General features: G+C 40.8%; 1 protein-coding gene across 1 annotated transcript in view; it reads right to left on the bottom strand.

Moving 5' to 3' along the window:
- UBE2G1 (ubiquitin conjugating enzyme E2 G1) overlaps positions 1-11,680 on the bottom strand; it is a gene marked incomplete at its 5' end in the record, with an annotated part of 103,772 nt that extends 92,092 nt beyond the window's left edge. Inside the window, one exon of the mRNA XM_060134665.1 lies at positions 11,464-11,680. Coding sequence (XP_059990648.1) covers positions 11,464-11,680 — 217 coding nt within the window. The remainder of the gene's footprint in view (positions 1-11,463) is intronic.
- Positions 11,681-14,110: the final 2,430 nt, after the last annotated feature.

Raw genomic sequence — 14,110 nt, 5'->3', positions numbered from 1 at the left:
GAGACCGTAGTCTAATATCATTCTCCACTCTGCCCAAAGTAATGCTGAAGTGTGGTCCCTTAACTGGTGCCAATCCACCAAACTGTTAATGGTCCCTGACCACCAGCCAAAGGAAGCATTTTGAAACTCAGATAGCAATTTGATAGTCATTTTATATGATGAACCTAATATTATAAATATGGGCTCAAATCTGTCTTTATTTCATTTTTCTAATAATTCATTTTTTATTGCTTTTTAAAATATTATATAATGAATTGAATTTTTTAAATATTTATTTATTTGGCTGCGTCGGGTCTTCATTGCCGCACATGGGATCTTTTAGTTGCGGCATTCAAACTCTTAGTTATGGCATGTGGGATCCAGTTCCCTGACCAGGGAATCGAACCTGGGCCCCCTACATTGGGAGCATGGAGTCTTAGCCATTGGACCACCAGGGAAGTCCCTGGAAAATTTTTTTAAATGGGTCTTTCACCACAGATAATGAGAAGCACAGGTCCCACATACTTCGGATCACATCACTTCCCCCCTCCTCAGTGACTCTGTTCTTCAGTATCTTTATGGTATTCCACAAATAAAACCAACCTTTCCAAATATTATTTTCCCACTAGTTCAGTTTATCATATACTCCAACCACATTGAATTGTTTTCAGAACAAGCTTTCTGTCTTGCTTGTTCTTTTCCCTCAGCCTTAAATACTTTCCTATTTTATGTGATCAAATTTTACATATCCTTTAAAAGTCAAGCACAAATGCCACCAACTCCTCAAAAGCCCTCCAGGTAGAAGCAAGCTTTCCCTGACTTTCTCTGATACACTATTTTAAAGCAGCCCTCTGAGGATTTTCTACAGACTACGAGTTCCTAGAATACAAGAATAACTTATTCATCTGGCATCCCTAGAGACTATACAAAACAGGCATCAAATTTGCTGAATGATGTAAGAGACAGTATTATATGTGCATAAATGAGCTTCACTCAAGAGATCAGAAAAACCTCCAAAATTATACCCAAAATTGTATGCATTTTTCTCAGGAGAAGATCTTAAATGCTTACTAAATTCTCAAAGGAGTCTAAGAAGCCCCCAAATGTTAAAGAAACTACTGATATGGAAAGGGCTTGGGTTTCATTGGCAGACAGATATATTTCTGCCAGCCAGCTCCATCAGGGTTAGCTTGGCGAAATACCAGATATAATATAAACCTTAATTTCCTTATCTCAAAAAGGTGATATTTACTCCAAACATTTGCTGTAAGAACTGAATGTGACCACATATAGAAAGTCTAGGATCATGAAGAGTAACCTGTTTCCTTCCTGCCCTCTTCCCTCTTTTATATGTTAGTGAAGTAAGCAGACTTAAGTTCTTTACAAAATTTTTTTAATTACAAATTACTGCCATCCCTTGAAAGTTGTGCCCAGACCACTTTCTTGGAACTCTTCAACAGGGTTATTTGTCTTTCATAAATATCTATTTGTTTTAAATCTGTCAACTTTAGACTTCTGTAATGTTAAGTAATTCTAATTACTGTTTTTTCTACATTGCTAAATGCAAAGGTTTTGTTTTTAATATATAACTTAATGCTCTTAAAAGAACTGACATCTTGATTCTGCTGTATCTAAAATATAGTCCTATTCCTATAAAGCCTTCCCTGACTTCACTGTACTCTCCCATAATTAATCACTCCTTCCTCAGTGCTACCTTCTGCTCCTTCCACATGTATGTTTTATACTTATACTGCATTATACTTATACTGCAATATGTACTTATGTTGCATTATAACTTTGTTTACATGTCCATCAACGCCTACAAAATGTAGCACCTCAAGGCAGGAATACCATATCAATTATCTTTGCATTCCCCCAGCATTTCTCAATGCAACTGAAGAGCTCAATAAATGAGCTTTTTTTTTTTTTGCGGTACGCGGGCCTCTCACTGTTGTGGCCTCTCCCATTGCGGAGCACAGGCTCCAGACGCGCAGACTCAGCGGCCGTGGCTCACGGGCCCAGCTGCTCCGCAGCATGTGGGATCTTCCCGGACTGGGGCACGAACCCGTGTCCCCTGCATTGGCAGGCGGACTCTCAACCACTGCGCCACCAGGGAAGCCCAATAAATGAGCTTTTATACTGATCCTCTCTTCCATTTTCCAAACGACAACACAAGAAGTTTAAAGGAGGATTATTTAAAATTAAGATGGATTTCTACCTCAAACTACAGATTTCTCAATTCCAACTTCCTATTCCTTGAAAGTGTTGTTATGGCAATTATGTTGCTATGTTTGTAACTATGAATAGTAAGTTTAAAAAGGACTTCTCTACATGAAAAAAGACTGATAAAAATGCTCTGGTTACAAGTGACTTTTTAAAATTTTTTATTTTAATACACAGATTTATAGGGCAATGGAAAAAAACAGATCAGAAAGATCTCCTATACCCTTTACCCAGTTTCTCTCAATGCTAACATCCTGCATCACTATCGTATAATAGCGAACCCAAGAAATTGGCATTGGTACAATCCACACACTTTATTCCTATTGTATCACTCTTATTTGTGTGTGTGTATAGCTCTATGCAATTTTATCACATTTGCAGATTTATGTAACCACTATAAGACAGAAACAGTTCCATAACCACAAAGATCATTTATGCAGCCGCCTTATAGCAACACACTATTACCATCCTTAATCCCTAAAAACCACTATTCTCCATCTCTACAATTTTGTCATTTCAAGAATTTTATAAGGGTGTTAAGACCATTCAATGGGGAAAGGGAAGTGTCTTCAACAAATGGTGTTGGGAAAACTGGATATTCATACAGAAAAGAATGAAGTTGAACCCTTATCTTATATGACATACAAAAATTTACCCACAATGGATTAAAGACCTAACGTGAGACCTAAACTATAAAACTACTAGAGGTTTGTGATATTGGACTTAGCACTGATTTCTTGGCTGTGACACCAAAAGCACAGACAACAAAAGCAAAAATAGACACCTGGAACTACATCAAACTTAAAAACTTTTATGCAAAGGACATAATCAGAGTTAAAAGGCAACCTATGGAAAGGGAGAAAATATTTGCAAATTATGTATCAGATAAAAGGTTAATATTCATAGTAATAAAGAATGTATACAACTTAACAACAAAAAATCAAATAACCTGATTTTAAAAACAGGTTAAAGGACCTGAATCAACATTTTGCCAAAGGTGATCTACCAAGGCCAACGAAGATGGGAAAAGTTGCTTAATGTCAGTAATAATCAGAGAAATGCAAATCAAAACCATATCACCTCACATCAATCAGGATGGCTACAATTAAAAAAACAAGTGTTGGAGAACAAGTGGAGAAATTGGAGCCCTGTACACTGTTGGTGGGATTGTAAAATGGTGCTACTGCTATGGAAAACAGTATGGAGGTCGCTCAAAAGCATTAAAAATAAAACTTCTCAATACAGATGCACTACTCTGGTGGAGGATGTTGATATTGGGGGAAGCTAAACTTGTGTGGGGGCAGGGGTACTATGGGAAATCTCTGTATCTTTTACTCAATTTTGCTGTGAATTTAAAACTGTTGTAAAGGGAATTCCCAGGTGGTCCAATGGTTAGGACTTGGCGCTTTCACTACTGGGGCCCAGGTTCAATCCCTGGTCAGGGAACTAAGATCCCACAAGCCATGCCGCGTGGCCAAAAAATAAAATAAAAAATAAAACGGCTCTAAAAATAAGGTTTATTTTTAAAAAACAGAACTACCATATGACCCAGCAATCCCACTTCTGGGTATATTCAAAAGAATTGAAAGCAGGATTTTGAAGAGATATCTGCACATCCATGTTCATAGCAGCAATAATCACAATAGCTAACAGGTGAAAGCAACCCAAATGCATCTACAGATGAATGGATTAACAAAATGTGGTATATACAGACAATGGAGTATTATTAAGCCTTAAAAGGAAGGAAATCCTGTCATATGCTACAACATACATTACACTAATGAGCCAGTCACAAAAAGACAAAATACTGTGTGAATTTACTTATATGAATCAAATGCAGAGAAACAGTAAAACAGTTGTTAGTAGCAGCTAGGTCAAGGGGGAGAGGGAGAGTTGTTTAATGGGTATAGAGTTTCAGTTTTTCAAGATGAAAGAGCTGGAGATTTGTTTCACAACAATGTGAATATACTTAACGCTACTGAACCATACACTTAAAAATGGTTAAGATGGTCAATTTTATGTTTTTTACCACACAGAAAAAAGAATTTTATATAAATGGAATCACAGAATATGCAACATTTTGAGATTAATTTTTCATTCAGCATAATTCCTTTGATATCATCTAAGTTGTTTTGTTTATCAATGGTATATTTCTTTTTACTGCTGAGTAGTATATTCCATGGTATGGATGTACCACGGTTTACTCATCCACTGAAGGACATCTGGGTTGTTTCCAGTTTGCAGTTATTACTAATAAAGCTACTATGAACATTTGCATGTAAGTTTTTATGAGGATATAAGTTTTCATTTTTCTAAAATAAATGCCCAAATGTGTACTTGATGGGTTGTATGGTAAGTGTATATTTAAACAAGAAACTGCAAACTGCTTCCACACTGACTGTACCATCTTACATTCCTACCAGCAATGTATGAGAGATGAAGTTTTTCTGCCTCCCCTGGCCAGCATCTGGTGTTAATTTCTTTTAATTTAACTATTCTATATAGGTATGCGGTGATATCTTACTGTGGTTTCAACTTTCATTTCCCTGGTGTTTAATGGTGTTGAACAACTTTTTATTTGCTTATTTGCCATCTGAAATGTGTTTTGCTCATTTTCTAAGAAGGCTGTTTTCTTTTACTGTTGAGTTTTGAAGAGTTCTTTGTATTTTCTAGATGAGTCTTTTGTCAGGTTGTTTGCAATTTTGTTCTTCCAGTTTGCAGCTTGTCTTTTCATTTGCCTTTCACAAAAGTTTTTTTATTTTGATGATGTCCAGTTTACCAATATTTCCTTTTATAGATCATTCTTTTGGCGCCATGTCTACTTTGCCTAGAATTACTGTCTTAAAATAGAAACTCTAATTAAAATACACCTTATATAAGAAATTGATAATATAATTAAAGTGTAAGTACATTCAAAAGCAAATCAAAAGTGTCTTCTAATATAAAGGGCATTTTTAGGTTTTGTTGTTTATACTTTTAACAGATCCCTAACCAATGGACAAGAAAGGCGAAGAAAAGCAGAGAAGGAAGAGTAGCAGTTTTTCTAAGTTATTAGACATTAATATAGAACATCAATAAAAGGTAAACATTTCCACTTACAAAAATTAACTTTTCAAAAATATTCTAGAACTTAACATCATAAAGAAAAGTACACATCTCTAGCAACTGCAATAAACTACAGAATTTTTTCCTAGCTGTTTCTTTGAGGGCCAGAATCTATCAATGGAGCAGCACTGATAAAAATTTCTGATTTAGGGAATTCCCTGGCTGTCCAGTGGTTAGCATCCACACTTTCACTGCGAGGGCGCAGGTTCAATCCCTGGTCAGGGAAGTAAGATCCCGCAAGCCATGTGGCACAGCCAAAAAAAAATCCTTATTTACTTGAATTAGCCTAATACTATCTTGCACTAGGTAAAAAAAATTTTAATTCTCTATTTTAACATGTATATATCTTATTTCCTAAAGACGCATTTTATTCTTATTCCCTCATTTATCTGTTCATACCAATAATTCATGTTCATTACCAAAATTTGCAAAATATTTGTTTTTATTTGTACTTTTCTGTGGCTGAAATGCCTTCAACCAAATATAACTATACTATGTTTACCTGGCCAGACTGGTTCCGTAAGCATATACTATGCTTTCCTCTCTGAAAAGTTATTCCCTATAAACCAGTCAAGGATGGCATTAAACAGACTTTTGCAGGTCATCTAGTGTTTTAAATTCTAACAAAAATATTTCTCAATAATTTAGAAATGCAAAAATCCTTCATCCTGGGCTTCCCTGGTGGCGCAGTGGTTGAGAGTCCGCCTGCCAATGCAGGGGACACTGGTTCGTGCCCCGGTCCGGGAAGATCCCACATGCCGCGGAGCGGCTGGGCCTGTGAGCCATGGCCGCTGAGCCTGCGCGTGCTCCGCAAAGGGAGAGGCCACAACAGTGAGAGGCCCGCATACGGCAAAAAAAAAAAAAAAAAAAAAAAATCCTTCATCCTAAATTGAAGTGAGTCCATTAAAATAAAAGAATGCTTAGCATTTTACTTGCTTGAAGCAAGAGCACATCCACACTACAATTTGCAATAAATTAGCATGACCTCCTCAAAGAAACTTGCACTAAAGTAAACAAGATCAAATAACCCAAGGATTGAAAGTCTTCTTGATATATACAAACACTCTTCACCTGAAAAGTCAAAAAGCAACAATAATATAGTAGTGAATGGATTTTCAGATTTTCCTCACTCGATATCACTCTATCAATAATGAAGGCATCTAATGTACATTTATATGCACACATATCACCAAATATAATGTGTATTAACTCAAACTATATAATAAAACCATATACTTTGGCACTACTTTATAGTAAGTACAGATTATACTAATATACTAATATGTACAAATTAGAGTTTACTTCAGTATTTTAATATATTAAGCAGTACTTGAGAAAGTGAGGTCTTCCATTACAAAAGACAAGTACGTTTCATTCCGACTTTATACAAAAGTAAACTACCATTACTTATAAAAAACTAAATTTCATTATATATCAAAAATATTCAGAGTAACACAAATTATAACTTAAAACATTTACTCCCTAATGTTAAGAAAATTCACTAAAAAAAAAAAAAAGAAAATTCACTTACTCACTAAAAAATTAGACTTTTTTCCCAGCTTTACTGAGATAAAATTGACATATAACACTGCGTGTGTTTAAGGTATACACGATTCAATATATGTACATATTTTGAAATAAGATTCTGAAACATAACATCAGATGCATAATTCCTTGATGCTCCCTCCACTACAGGGATTACAAATCATCCAACACCCCTCCCTCAACCACAATGTCTGTTTCATTTATACTTTTTTTCTGACAGCATACAGTAGCTGCATTATTTCTATAACAGTGTAATGATTTCTGGATATAAAAATTCCCAAACTCTATTAAACAATTAGTGGTTTGATGAAATATAAACTTACTTTTATAATTTTCTTCCATTTCTAAATATGTGGGTAAACAACTATTAGTATACAAATATTAATATTCTGCTCATCACCTAGAATCTTCTACCACTAGGGTATCCCTGTCAATAATCAATTACTCTATTTCTGCTACTTTAAGATTATTAATGAAATTTTATGTCAGAATGCCAATACATTCTAGAAAGGCCAATGAGAAATATTAAAAATTGGGCTTTCTTTGGCCCCATCTGGACATGTAGACTAATACTCTGTGAAGGTGAGGCCAGGAATCTGTATTTTTAACATACTCCCAAATGATTTTATTGCACATAAATCTGAGAAACACACATAACTAACTCATCACAACCTACTTACATATGTAGACAAGGAGACAAAGATTTGGGAATGTTGCAGATTACTTTAAAATATGCAATCAAAATTTCTACAGTAAAAGGAGTTCAATTATTTTATTGTTACTGCTTAAGAGATTCTTCTTGCTAGTTCTGGGATGACAGGTACCTATGAGAAAGCAACTGTGTTGTCAATGTTAAAAAAAACTCAAGTGATCTTAAAAAAAATCCTCTTATTCTTTATAAATGTTTATCATAAAATAAAAGTTAGTATGGTTAGAGTAGGGAATAAGTCCAATTAGTCCAATTTATTTTCTCAGAGTTAACTGCTAACACAAAAAAGCTTAGCGCTACTTTCAATCTATGACATTCTACAGAATGTTGGTCGTAAAGTGACAATGGCTAAAACATCTTTTTATTATTACCTTAAGAATATCACTTAGATTTTAATGTGCATTATTTCGTACATAAAATTTTATTAAGATGAGAACATTTCCCCAATCATTTTGGTAGTTACTGGATAAATTAAGCTCGAATATTTAAATTTATAAAACCATATTTCACAATTGTGCTAAACTGCTGCTCCCTGGAAGACAATATAGCCAATTAAAAACAACGAAGTCTCTAATAAGAAGGTCCTGAATATGCTAGCAGCACCACTTACTACCTGTGTGACCTTGGGCAAGTTATTGATACTCTCTTACATCAATTTCCTTATTAGGAGGATTAAATGAGATAATATATGTAAAGCTCTCAGCGAAATGCTTGGTAGATGCTATGCTAGTCCTCAGTAAACGTTAGCCCGTATAAACATATATATAAACATATATAGCTATATAAACATATACAGTATAAGAAGCCACACAAGAAATTATTGATGATGGCTGCTTCCAAGAAAAGCAGCCTGGGTTGGGATGGAAAGACTAAACCTTTTTTATACTCTTTATATTTTTAACCACTGCTTACAACACCTTTTCAAAAAAAAAAAAATTAAATTATCTCTTGTGCTGTAGGATTTCTTAGTGTTTAGCATTATGCACTGCAAAAACTGAACTGTGACTGCTGAATTCGCAAAGAAGTAAGTCATAGTCTAATAATACCCACAAAGAAATATACAACCTATCTGATTTCATGAATCTGTTAGGTGTTCTTACTTGCTTCACAATGGCCATTATGGTCTTAATTAAAACACCTTAAACCAGAGTTTTCAACCTCAGATGACTATGTCCCTCAGGGGACATCTGGCAACAGAGACATTTTTGGTTGTCACAACTGAGGAGGTGTACTACTGGCATCTGGTGGGTAGGGGCCAAGAATGCTGCTAAACATTCTATTATGCATAGTATAGGCCTTTACAACAATAATCAGCCCAAAACATCAGTGGTGCTGAGGCTGAGAAACTCTGCAACCCAAGGAACCGTTCTGCTTCACTCAGAAAGTCACCAGGTTCTTCATTACAGTTACCAACAAAACACAACACACACACAATAAATTCTCCCCTCAAATAATGAAGTAAAATCCTTCAGGACTGGCAGACTAGGGTCTCAATAAATGTAACTATTGTTAGCCACTGTTGTTAAGTTTCTGAAATTCTAGCAGCTAGAATGGCTTAGGTTTGTGTGTCTACTCAGTTCAATACATTTCAAGATTTTCAAAGCATTTATTATTAAGCCTTCCAAAAGTTCACTCTAAATTATTTCAAGAGACTACAGTTTACCATTCTTTCCTGTTTTCAAATGATATCTGAAAAACCAAAAAGCTCAAACAATGTACTACTAACGACTAAAATACAACAGGGCCTTTATTTCAGTATGTAGTTTTATCAAGTCTTCCCAATAAACTTGATATTTTCACATTTTCCTTAATACACTGGCCTTGGTCTGTTTTATACATTTTGAGCATGTTAATAACCTTCAAAAATTTAAGAAACTATTAACAACAGTCCATTGTGTCTGATCAAAAAGACAAGAAAATTAATCAGCAGCTAAGTAACTTAATAATGAGGCATGAAAAATTACAAACTAAATCATTCTGTTCTCCAAACTTAAAGCATATCTTGGTGTGCCTTATCAAAAAGTCAACCATTAAGAAAGAGCTTTGGGAAATGTCTTATCAATATTTGGGATTAATCTTGTAAAAGAGTGCAAAACTGAACCAAGTGCCTATCAAAATTTACAGCCTGTTCACAAATAGGTTGGAAAGAATTTTGAAATACTGCTACTGATAACACTGTTATTAGTCATACTTTACTATCTTAGTAACTGCTTAACTTCTTTTACACCTTTAAAACATGTATCTTTCCCATTATGAAAGTTGAGTACTGTTTTAATACTGATTTAGTATTTTAATACTGTTTAACAGTCCACCACATAATTAAAACTTATTCTGATTTAAAGTATTCTTAGGGAGAAAAAAGAACATCTTAATTCCTTCCTCCAAAACAAAACAAACCAGAAAAATACACAGAGTAACGTGTTTGCAAATATAAGATGCAATAAAGTTATTCTTTCACTGCTTGCCCAATACATTTGCGATGGACACAGGTATCACTAGAAATTCTCCATTCACTCCGTCACTCTCCCTGAGCATTTAGAACTTTAGTACTTGTCCAAACCTGCTTGCTCATGCTCTAATAATAAACCTAATTATACAACCTGTAACAGCCCCTGACAACCTTTTCCTTAAGAAGCCATAAAGGTGATTTAACTAACACCTCAACCTAAGTCTTAGTAAACCTATTTCAAAAATAGATGTCTTCATTTCAGCCTCTGGGTTCTGCCGAGGGCTCAGGGCCGCTGGCTGTGGAGCGGGGAGGTGAAGATCCGTCAGAACTGAGAAGGACACAGGCTGGGCGTTGGGCAGCAGTGGTTAACTGCTGGTTCATTTCTCTTTAAATCTGGCAGCACGTGGGGCGGCATTGTGAAGCCACCGACCCGCCTCCCCCCTTCCACTCCGCACAAGTACGTCCCCGTCCCCACTGCGCATGCTCCACTCACACAGTCCTAGCAGAGTCGGAGCCAACCCCCTAAAAAGTCAACCTGGAAGCCGCAAACGGCCGGAGGCCGGGACAATGGGGGAGGGGGGACGCAGGCACCTCTGGGGAGGCAGACTGGCCACCGCCCCAAGCCAGAGCCCGCGGGCCTCAGCCCCGGGGACCCGCAGGCCTGCACAGGAGCCGGAGTCGCTCGGAGCACAAAGCCCCGAGCCGGCCAGCGAGCGGCTCTCGGCTCGGCCCGCTCCTACCCTCCCCCAGCCGGGCGGCGCAGCCGGAGCCCGTGCCAGGCGGAGGCAGGCAAGGCGGCGTCCCGCGCCCCGCAGGGTTCTCAGACCCCGCGCGCCCGCGACGAGGCCGCGGAGGCCGGGGCTTTTGTTGTCCGCCACAACTCCGCGGACCCGGCGCTGCCTGGGCAGAAGTTTGGCGCGCCTCACCTATCCGCCCGGGGGCCAGTTCCTCTCGCCCACCCTGCCCCCGGCTGTCGGCCCGCGGCTCCGACAGCCGAGCCCCGGACGCGCAGCCGGCCCGGCCCAGACGCTCTTCGTGCCTCGGGGGTCCGGCGGCCTCTGCCGCACCTGAGCCCGGACCCGCCCCTCCAGGGAGGGTCCGCCGGGGCTGTGGACCTACAGCCCCTCCCCCGCAACGTCCCACCGAACGGTGGGGGAGGGGGCAACCTCCCCTCCTTCCCCCGGGGCGGCAGGCCCGGTCCTGGGGCCGAGGCTGGGGCGCGTCCCCGCCCCTAATGCCCTAAGAAAGCAGGGAAAGAAGTAATGGGCCCGGCTGGGATTGGCGCCCTGGCTCCCCAACCTCGCAGGCCCGCTCCCGGCCTCGCCGGGGGCTGCCGCATCCCCTCGCCCGTCCGGCCGCCCGCCCGGGAGCGCCCAGGAGGAGGAGAGGAGGAGCAGGCAGCTGCTCGCCGCGATCGCGGCCCGGGCCGGCGCCCCTCCACCCGCCCGCTCACCTGCCAGCTGTCTTCGCAGTAGCAGTGCCGACTGCAGCTCCGTCATCCTCCCCGCCAAGGGCCCGGGCTGGCGCCGGGGCTTCCGAAGAACTGGGGACAGGCTCTGGGGCTGCTCGAGCTGGGTGTGCTGAGGAACCCGGGCCCCCACGACGGGAGCGCCGAAGCCAACGGAGGCTGGGCTGGGGCGGCGGTAGCGGCGTCTCGCTGCCGGTGCGAGTCAGCTCGCTTCAGCTTTCCTCACAGCGCCTCACGCCCGGAAGGGGAGGGTACCCGTGCCGCCGCGGCGCGCACTGGGACTTCGCTCGCCCGCTTCCCTCCTTCAACCCGCCAGTCGGCCCCACCGGTGCCTTCCCCCGCCACTGCCTCACTGCGCGCAGGGTCGCTCCACGCAGGCGCGCTGGGGCTGCCTACTTCGGAAGCTGCCCTCCCGCTAGGCCGACCCCTCTGGCTCCCTGCCCCGCCTCCGGAGGCGGAACCCCGCCCCCTCCGCGCAGTGGCCCCTGACGCCGCCATCTTGGGAAGGTCGCCGCCTGGCCTGGTGCCGGGGCCTCGGCGGGAGACGCCCCGCAGACGCCATGACAAAGAGGTCGCGGAGGGTCAAGACAGCACCTCCCGGTCGAAGCAGGTGGTCTGAGAGTGAAGGGGCCAAAAGAAGTGGTAGGTGCCTAGTTGTTGGCGAGCGCCCAACAGCTATCTAACACTCCACATATGGTGTGCGAATTAGTCATTGTTAAAGGCGAACTTAGTATACACGGTGTGCCCCATTTTAAGCACACCTCCAAAATAGACTTCAGATATGCTGGTAGTTCACTTTACAGAAAGTTGCACAAAAAGATTCTTGAAATTAAAAAAATGTTCTGCATCTCATAGCACAAAATGTTTAAACACCATTAATAATCTCTATGTGTAAAGTGAGTTGAGATTAGCAAAATCTGATATACACGGTACAAAATATCCAGAAAGGCATCTACTATGTAAAGTCTAAGTGCGGGATCTAGGGTTTGGAAAAAGCAACCTTACCCCGCTCTACCTCTTCTCATCCTCATTCCCACAGCATTCTGCCTTGCATAACAGAGTCTTAATAAAGAGACGGAGCAGAAGGAAAAATGATACCTAATGGCACTCAAATGTATCTGTTCCTTCAAAAATATTTACTGAACCTGGGCTTCCCTGGTGGTGCAGCGGTTGAGAGTCCGCCTGCCGATGCAGCGGACACAGGTTCTTGCCCCGGTCCGGGAAGATCCCACATGCCGCGGAGCGGCTAGGCCCGTGAGCCATGGCCGCTGAGCCTGCGTGCCCGGAGCCTGTGCTCTGCAACGGGAGAGGCCACAATAGTGAGAGGCCCGCGTACCGCAAAAAAAAAAAAATATATATATATATATATATATATATTTACTGAACCTGCATTAACTTTGCACCTGAACTGTAGAAGACACAGAGAACACGGCTCTGTTCCTATCCTCAAAGGTCTTACAGTCTCCGTGAGCTCCAGGTAGGGTAGCCAGAGGAGGACCAGGTTCTAATACAGTTTCTTGATTCCAAAAATTACTGAAAAAATTGTCCTCACTCTCCCCCTAAAACAAGACTTAAAAGGAACAAATAAACATTAAGAGTGAATCTGCAGAGCTTCCCTGGTAGCGCAGTGGTTAAGAATCCGCCTGCCAATGCAGGGGACACAGTTCAAGCCTTGGTCCAGGAAGATCCCACATGCCGCAGGGCAACTAAGCCCGTGCGACACAACGACTGAGCCTGTGCTCTAGAGCCCGGGAGCCACAGCTACTGAGCCCGCGTGCCACAACTACTGAAGCCCGTGCGCCTAGAGCTGGTGCTCTGCAACAAGAGAAGCCACCACAATGAGAAGCCCACGCACCACAACAGAGTAGCCCCCCTCGCCGCAACTAGAGAAATACGACGTGCAGAAAAAAAAAAAAGAGTGAATCTGCATAAAAACATAAATCTACCATTAAAAAAAAAGGTGAATCTGGACTCCTTTGGGAAACAACTCCCTGGAGCTAACCCAGGTTTTGTGAAGCCTAAAATTTACTCCGTTTGAAGGACTCTCTTTAGGGAAAAAATTTTTTTAATTGCATTTGAATATGATTGTCTATTTAGAATGAGAAAATAAACCACAAATAACTGTATGCTTGGAAAATTGTTCCCTTTCTCTGAGATCTCTTGAGGCAGGTTGTCAGAAATTCTGCTTGATTGCAACATGGTTTCCTCTCTCACCTAAAACAAATTCCAGCCTTCAGGGGAGCTCTAAAGCTTCCTTAGCTTTACCAGAAAAAAAATCCGTTTCTGACACCATCCCTCCTTTCTGGACCAAAAATCTTTCTATTTAAGTAAATTTTTAGTTTTATCAAAGTAGTAAATACACATAGTTCATAACCGGTGTATTAAGGATTATAGTGAAAAACAAACGTATTTCTCACATGTGCCCTTCACCATTCCTAAATCCTGCTTACCAAACGCAACCCCTTTTAACTCTTTTAGCAGTTTCTTCTCGTAGTTATCTCCATTTATTCTAAATGATATAATGCTTTTTCTTGACTTATCCATTTTAGACTTTATATATTTATTCTTATTGTAACTGATAAGGATTTAACTGTCATGCTACTTTCCATCTTTTATTCTCCTAAATTATTAA

This window comes from Lagenorhynchus albirostris, chromosome 20, assembly GCF_949774975.1.
Source record: "Lagenorhynchus albirostris chromosome 20, mLagAlb1.1, whole genome shotgun sequence".
In the NCBI taxonomy this organism is placed as follows: domain Eukaryota; kingdom Metazoa; phylum Chordata; class Mammalia; order Artiodactyla; family Delphinidae; genus Lagenorhynchus; species Lagenorhynchus albirostris.
This window is presented reverse-complemented; position numbering and strand designations above follow the sequence as displayed.